The 7,490-nt window shown below is 37.9% G+C and overlaps 1 protein-coding gene across 1 annotated transcript in view; it reads left to right on the top strand.

Moving 5' to 3' along the window:
- The window catches only part of LOC113963794 (lipoxygenase homology domain-containing protein 1), a 135,493-nt gene continuing 128,003 nt past the window's right edge, over positions 1-7,490 (top strand). Inside the window, exons 1-3 of the mRNA XM_027675258.1 lie at positions 1-13; positions 2,060-2,167; positions 7,225-7,376. Coding sequence (XP_027531059.1) covers positions 1-13; positions 2,060-2,167; positions 7,225-7,376 — 273 coding nt within the window. The remainder of the gene's footprint in view (positions 14-2,059; positions 2,168-7,224; positions 7,377-7,490) is intronic.

Genomic DNA, 7,490 nt, shown 5'->3' with positions numbered 1-7,490 from the left:
ATGTTAACTGAAGGTAACACCAGGCTGTGAGTTCATACCTCTAGCCAATGGCTGTCTATTCTGAAATATTGTGTCACTGGTAGTATCCCTCTAAGAGCTTTCATGATAGAATTATAGGTATTATATCTCTTTCAATTCAGGTGAGGATTGCCTGATTAAAAAACATAGGTATTTTTTTTCCTGGAAAAGCAGAATGATGTAGCCAGAATATCATTTAAGATACTTTTTTCTTCTGTTTCAAGCTATTTTTGTTTTCATAAATATGTGTGTGGAAGCAGTAAAAGGGTGGAAAATACCTCATAGCTTTGTCCCATGAGACAATGGGACAGGTTACCTGCAATTTCTACAGTGCATCTGAGTTAAGAAGCTAGAAAAAAACAGTGGGCTTTCTCTTATGGAAAAGGTTCATTTGTATACATAATCTTCATATTAGAAGTTTTGGTTATCATAAAATCTGACTCAACAAATAGACCTTTGCAGGTTTGTTGTATGTCACCGTCTGTGAATAGAGGTTGCACTGCCTGCTTTGTATAAGATGGACATTTAAACTGGGAGACTGAGGAAGTCTGAAAAAACAAAAGTAAAGAGAAAAATGAGAATTTATTATTCCCCTTCTTTCTACCTGGGGTATATTAAATGAAATCAACAATAAAATTAAAAAAAAAAATCAGCACTTCAATGTGTTCCATTAGTTATCAGCTTATAAATTTTAGTTGTCTCTTTATGGAATCTCAGTCAATCAGGCAGAGTTTTTAGGGCATGATTCATCAGCCAGATCATTCCCTCTTTGCAACTTTGGGCAGAAGGTCAAAAAAAAGAAGTGCATTCGGCTGAACAGACCATACAAGTAACCTGGTATTTTGTGTAGCAGAGAGCCAAAGGAGTACAGCCATTGATTTCTACACTTCATAGAATAGAAACAACCTACAGACATTTAACATCATTGTTCTTTGGGAAATCTACTTTTTTTTTTTTTCAGGAAGAACTGCAATTAAAAGAGAGTGATCTGCAACTGCAAAGCTTTTCTGGTAGTTAGGCACACTAGACCTCCCTCAGTGTTCTGCGGTGTCTATGTCTGTTACTGTACTGAGATGATATCAGGCCAGAAAATGTCCACGAAGGTGCTGCTTTGCTAATCTAAGATCCCTTTTCAAGTTTCATCAGTAGATGCTGCCAGGCCGAGATGTGTCAAGTTTTTCAGACAAGATGAATCTCTGTCTTAAATGTTTAATATTCAAGAAGCAAAAGAGAGAAAAATGTTTCCAGTAATTCTGAGTTCCTTCAATGTTCAAATTAAGGAGATTAGATTCTGCAAAGCACAGAGTGAAACCACAAGTAGGAGTGTCTTTTCTTCTCTCTGCTGGTCCACAATCTAGTGTAGATACTGGTATAAATTATCATAATCAGGGACTATTATAATGTACAGCAGCCTCTGAAGTGCTTATTTTGAAGTACAAAATAACCTCCTTCTCTCCTTCAGCTGGTATGCATATGGTCTTTTTGCTGCTGCATGCTAGAAGTTGGACATGAAAGAAAATTTTGTAGGGCACTGTACAGGCCTCAATTGGTGTTGGGGCTAGCACTTTCATGGTTTGTTTATGTCACAAGCAGTGTCGAAGAATCAAAACCTGTTCCCTTAATTCCTGTTCTGATAAGAAAATAAGAAATAGAGGTGCATTGCCAAACTTCGAGAAGTTCCGTCTTTGGTAAGCCATGCCACCTAGTGCCAGCCCACGTGGATGTACCAGCTGGAACAACAGCTGTATTTTGTGGGAGTGAACCTGAGGTGATAAACCCTGTTTCTTAGTTGCACGGAGTAACTTGAGTTACTCTGCCCTGTGCTTTCAAATTTTACTGAGTGAAAAGTCAGACTGGGGCAGCTGTATCCAAGGAGCAGAAATGCTCCAAACCCACGATTTTTTATCATACACAGAGGTCTACCTGCACAGATTTCAACAGCATCCCACGCGTTTCTGTTCTGTACCATCTGGTGTCAGATCAGCAAGTCAAATTGGAATTCTTGGTGCTACTTAGGTGCAGTTGCTGAACCTTTTCTCAGGGGAGCAGTTCTCTTTCCCTGCACGTCGATGGCTGGCCCAGGACCAGGCTGATGGGGAAATACCTGTGGAGCTTCCTGTTTTACAGCAGGGTCAGCCTATCCTTCCAGGTAAGCACAGTACCACATCAGCTAAGTCAGACCACAGACAGCTGTTGATAGAGATGAGTTAATTGTTTTTCATCAGGCCCTCTATTACTTTTTGGCTACTACAACACTTTTTCTGTGCTGTTTTCCCGTGATTACTGGGCATACTCAGGTAAAAAGTTAAGAAGCACTGGAAAGAAGATGGGAGAGTCTTTAATGCTTTGAATTTCACAGATTCCTCAAGAGGACTAATTCTTTGGTAAGATTTTCAGCATGTGTGTTTGGTTTAATAAAAAGGAAATGGTAGACACCTCACATATATGTAACTACCATGAAGCCTGCACATATGAGTCAAATTGCAAATTCTGTTTTCAATAATTGAGGATTATAGCTCCAGTATGACTACTGTAGCTGCTATTTTAGTTTCTTTCTGGTAAGAAATTAAAAGTATTAATTAGTAAGTGTAAGTGTGCCATTGTGCTTTTAAATTTCTGGATATGTAACAAAACTTTAAAAATATTTTGGAAGGCTATAAGTGTTAAAATTTCCATTACTCACATGAAGACTCTATTGTAATTCTAAAGGTAAATGGTGCCAAACGATACCAAAATTATTGGGTGTTGCTGCTGTTACCCTCTTTTAATGTCCTGCTGTACTAGGCCAATCTCTGTCACCATGCTGGATGTTATTGCTATAGGATCTCTATGCTTTAGCAATGGGAAGGGGGTGGAAAGTCTGTGCTTTTTCTTCCATTCTCTCCGAATAGCATTGACCCTCTCTGGCCTAAGAAAATTACAAGGGCATAGCAAGATCAGTGTGTCCTAGGAGAGATATGGGTGAGGGAACAAGAATGCTGGGTCAGACTCCCATGGGTGTGATGCTAGAGGGGGAAGAGCCATAATACCACTGGTATTATTTGTGCTAGGACTATCACCAGAATAAGATCCACCTCGAACATGCTGCCTCCTCTTCCCCCAAAAAATATCAGCTGCAGTGGACAAAATTAATGGGATGTGAGAAACTTCCATTCCAAGTTCTCTAGAAACTACAGAACCCCTTTTCCAGAATGTTTAATATTATAGCAATGATTGGTGGTATGCATATGGCCCTTTGTGTTGAATTTGTGAAACAGGAATTGTAACAGGTATTTCAGTGGTAGCAGCTGTTGTGGGTGCAGCCAGAGGAAGAGGATGTAAATAAATTCGAGGGGCAGAAGTCCAAAAAATGGCCCATGAATGTGGAGAAGCTTACCATGGTACAGTTACTCTTATAATAAAAAGGTGGGTGGCCTGGAGTTGAATTTATGCCTTCTGTGATGAATGAACTGTCACATTAAGAATCCGACAAGAAGAGCAGAAAACCAGGTTTGTGTCTCATTAGTATGTTTTAAGAGAAACAAAATTGCAGGAGAGATTTCCTCCAGTGATGTACTTAACAGCTGCAAATGGCTCATAAAGTGCTGTAGAGAGAGGCTCGCCCACATTAACCACAATGACTTTTGATCTTGAATGGTCATGATCTTCAAAGCCTGGAGGGCATGAAAAGCCTCAGTCAGCCTGCTTCCTCACAGGTTTGGTCTCTTTGGTTAGGAGATTTTAGTATTATTATTGTAGGGGGACATACAAGTACACTGGTGTAAAGGTCAAACACCTCTTACCCCATCCCTTTAAATAAACGTTAATTAATTATAATTAACATATTATATTGAATATGCTCAGTTTCCCTATTTGCAGTATCTCTTCTTCCCCAAATGTTCTCTTGTTTAGATATTCTGGGACACTGACCTCAACAACCTCCTAATTTCCAGGCTCTTTCTGAGTAGCTAGTTTCCTTGTTTCTGAGATAAAGATACAATGAAAGATTTTTACTATCCAGTAATCTTCGTGCATAACAAGCACAAGGGCACACTTACAGCCATCCTCTCAATCTGCATTTTGTAGTTAACAATTTCTCCCTCACACAAGGGAGGAAGAAAAGAACTTCTCTGCATTTCTACCAGCTTCAGTGTAAGAGGAGTCATGCTGAAGCATTTGGAGAAGGCAGTTTCATCTCTGACTTAGTAATTGAAAGACAACCTCTGTGTCTTTTTGCCAATGTTACATTTCTGCATGAGTCAGTGAAGAGGGAACGTAGGTTTTAACTTCAGAGAAGATAGTTTGATAACAGAACAGTGAAGAGATCTGGATTCAACGTGAAAGAGAGATGATAAGAGGCACTTTAGAACCAATTTCTGAATAAAAAGAGGCTGAAACACACTTTGATTTAACATTCTTTTTTTTATTCAAAGGAAAAACATGGGAGTTAAACTGTTAAGAAGTATTACATAGAGACTTTGTTGCTCTAATGCTGGAGGACTGAGCACCATTCATTTGACATTTTATTCTCTACCATTCTGCTTTTGTCCCCTTCTGCTCTGGTTTATGACACAATTTTTAATTATATGCTGGGAATAAATCAGAGTTACACAGTGTTTGTAGCTGGCGGACTTTTGCTTTTCTTCTTGCAGAAACTGGAAAGTAGGTAATTATTGAAGCAGGCTATTGTAGCAATAGAGAGGATTGTTGTGGTCCTAGACACAGGATTGTTGGTGTGGAGAAATGAATTCTCTGCTTCTGTCGTGGTCTGTTCATGGGGCATCTGTTCATGTGGGTGCCGCAAAGAAAAATTTGGGCAAGTAAACAGATCATGTGGTGACGTGTGAAATGATATGCGTAAAATGCGGTATAAATTAATGGTTCCTAAATGAAAACTATTTTGAATATTGAGACAGGCGTACTCTGGGAAAAATAGTACCTGATTATACTGACAATGAAAGACTGCCAAAAGCTTCTGTGTCTTAAATGTGGCTGTCTTTTACCCAAATAACAATAACTGATCTGAAAATAATGTTTGTTTCACCTCCTTGTTCTATCTTTTATAATTCATAGGCATGGGCGAAAGAACTGAATACTCTTAACTGTAAATAATCTTGACCCTTACACTTTCTAATTTCAGAAATTATATGTTTGCAAATGTTATGTTCCACAATTGCAGAGAAAATTAGATGTAAATAACACAGTTCCTTCTCTTAATCTCTATTCTGCACACTTTTCCATGAAATACCTAAAGGAAAGAATCATAGAATCATAGAATATTTCAAGTTGGAAGGGACCCATGAGGATCATCTAGTCCAATTCCCTGCTCATCTCAGAAGTACCTAAGGCTAAACCACGTCTAAAACATCCAGACACTCCTTGAACTCTGACAGGCTCAATGCAATGACCATTTCCCTGGGGAGTCTCTTTCAGTGACCAATCATTCTCTAGTGAAGAACTTCTGTCCTAAGGTTCAGTCTGAAATTCCCCTTACACGGCTTCATTCTGTTAAGAGAACCAAAATTTCCTAGGATGAAAACTGTAAGCATTATAAATACTTATTATAAAGCAGGGATGATCCCTAGGCTTATGAGAGGTGAAGAGAAATGTAAAAACTGTGAACCTTGCTTGAAATTTTAAGTTAGCAATTTTAAGCCTCTGTGCTGGATTTAGTAATAGCATATGTCTATGGTACAATACTTCAGAGGAGCTTAGAGGTTCTCATCTCAAAATAAGCTATCTGTCATGCCAGAAGCAAGCTACCACTAGTGTTCTGTGTGGGCACATTAAAATAACCTGTGCAGACTGTTTACTCTTTTAGCCAGATTGCTACCATTGTCCAAACCAAATTCTTCAAAGATGGCTTGTATAGTTACATGCACAAAAAATGCCATGTAAGTAAATCAGAGATAATCATAAGAAAAATAAGGATATAAGGAGAATTTGTAAACACTGACCAGCCGCTTAGCATAATTGCAGATATGGGCTGATTGTGAATGAATTTTCACTACTTATTAAAAAGAAGATGTTTGTTCATCAGAAGAGTAAAATGTGGAAGCAATCTCCTTCAGAGAATTACAGACAAGCTTCATAGCATGTTTCAAATGGGAACTGACAATTGAATGATGATAATGTTGATGTTGTTTCGGACCCAGTGGTTCAGAAACTCTTTTCTACTTGCAAGACAGAGAAGCACAAGGATATCTACACCTGCAAGAAGAGCTTGTGTGGCAGAAAATGAGGTTTTTCTCTCCCCCTTTCATTCTCTTGGTCTAACAAGACATTCTTACTGTATGTTGGCATAAATTTTGCCTTTCTCATATTTATACTGAAGATTATGATTGCATGTTTTTTATCTTAATTCTGAGTTTTTGGAGTTCCTACATTTGCATTTTAGTGAATGCAGTTTTATATTGATACATATTTTTATGTATCATAGTCTTTAGTTCAGTTTCATTAGATTTTGACTCAAATTTAGTTTTATTTGCATTATCCTTTTCCATTAAATAAATGATTTGTGGAATTTAAGTCCTAGTTTTTTCCTCCTGAATTTATATCCTTTAAAGAATTTACATACGGAATGTAGAGAGATGGTAGTTACCTCATCCCTGGACACATTCTAGGTCAGGTCGGACAGGGCTGTGCACAATCTGCAGTAATTGAAGAGGTCCATGATCATGACAGGGGAGATGGACTAGACAGTCTTGAACAGTCTCTTCCAAACCAAACCATTCTATGATTCTATCCTATTGCATGAATTACTTAAATAATAAAGCAATGCAGCTTTCTGAGTTCCAAGGCCCTAGAAAACTACAATTATGGTGCTAGATTTTTGTCTGTTTGGTTAACTAGTGCATTGAAAATGTTAATGGTTCTGTTGCTTTTTATAGTTTTGATCTCACCGCTTATGATGAAGCTAATCTTGGATTTATATTATTTACTTTTCAACTTTATGATGATTTCAAAAGATGCTGCAGGACAAAGATATACTATTGTGAATTTAAAGTTAAATTCTGTTTGCGCTCTCCACAGTGACATCCTGGGACAAAAACCATAAATGTAACACCAAAGCAAGTTGTATATTATTTTACTGAATAGGATTTTTAAGGTTTTGTACACTGTCTTTGACACAGATGTATTTGGACTCTAGAGACACAATCCCAGCTAGATGTTATTGTAACTATAATAGTGTTTGTGATATGAAAAGTTGTCATCTTTTATTGTCAGTGACTGTCTATGAAGTGCATGTGACAACAGGAGACCTGTGGAATGCTGGAACTGAGGCTGATGTCTATATTTCTGTCTATGGAGAAAGAGGCGATACAGGATCAAGACAGCTGCTCAAGTCACAGAAATCCAGGAAATTTTTAAAAGGACAAGTAAGTGAAAGATAGGGAATTTTTTGATATCTTTGGCTGGCTTTTATCTCTCAGGTGGGTGGTTATTCCAAAAAAGTTGGAATTAGAAAGGAGATAATTACTGCATTACAATGG

The sequence above is a fragment of the Neopelma chrysocephalum genome, unplaced genomic scaffold (assembly GCF_003984885.1).
Source record: "Neopelma chrysocephalum unplaced genomic scaffold, ASM398488v2 Primary Assembly neopelma1_22, whole genome shotgun sequence".
NCBI classification, from domain to species: Eukaryota; Metazoa; Chordata; class Aves; order Passeriformes; family Pipridae; genus Neopelma; species Neopelma chrysocephalum.
This window is presented reverse-complemented; position numbering and strand designations above follow the sequence as displayed.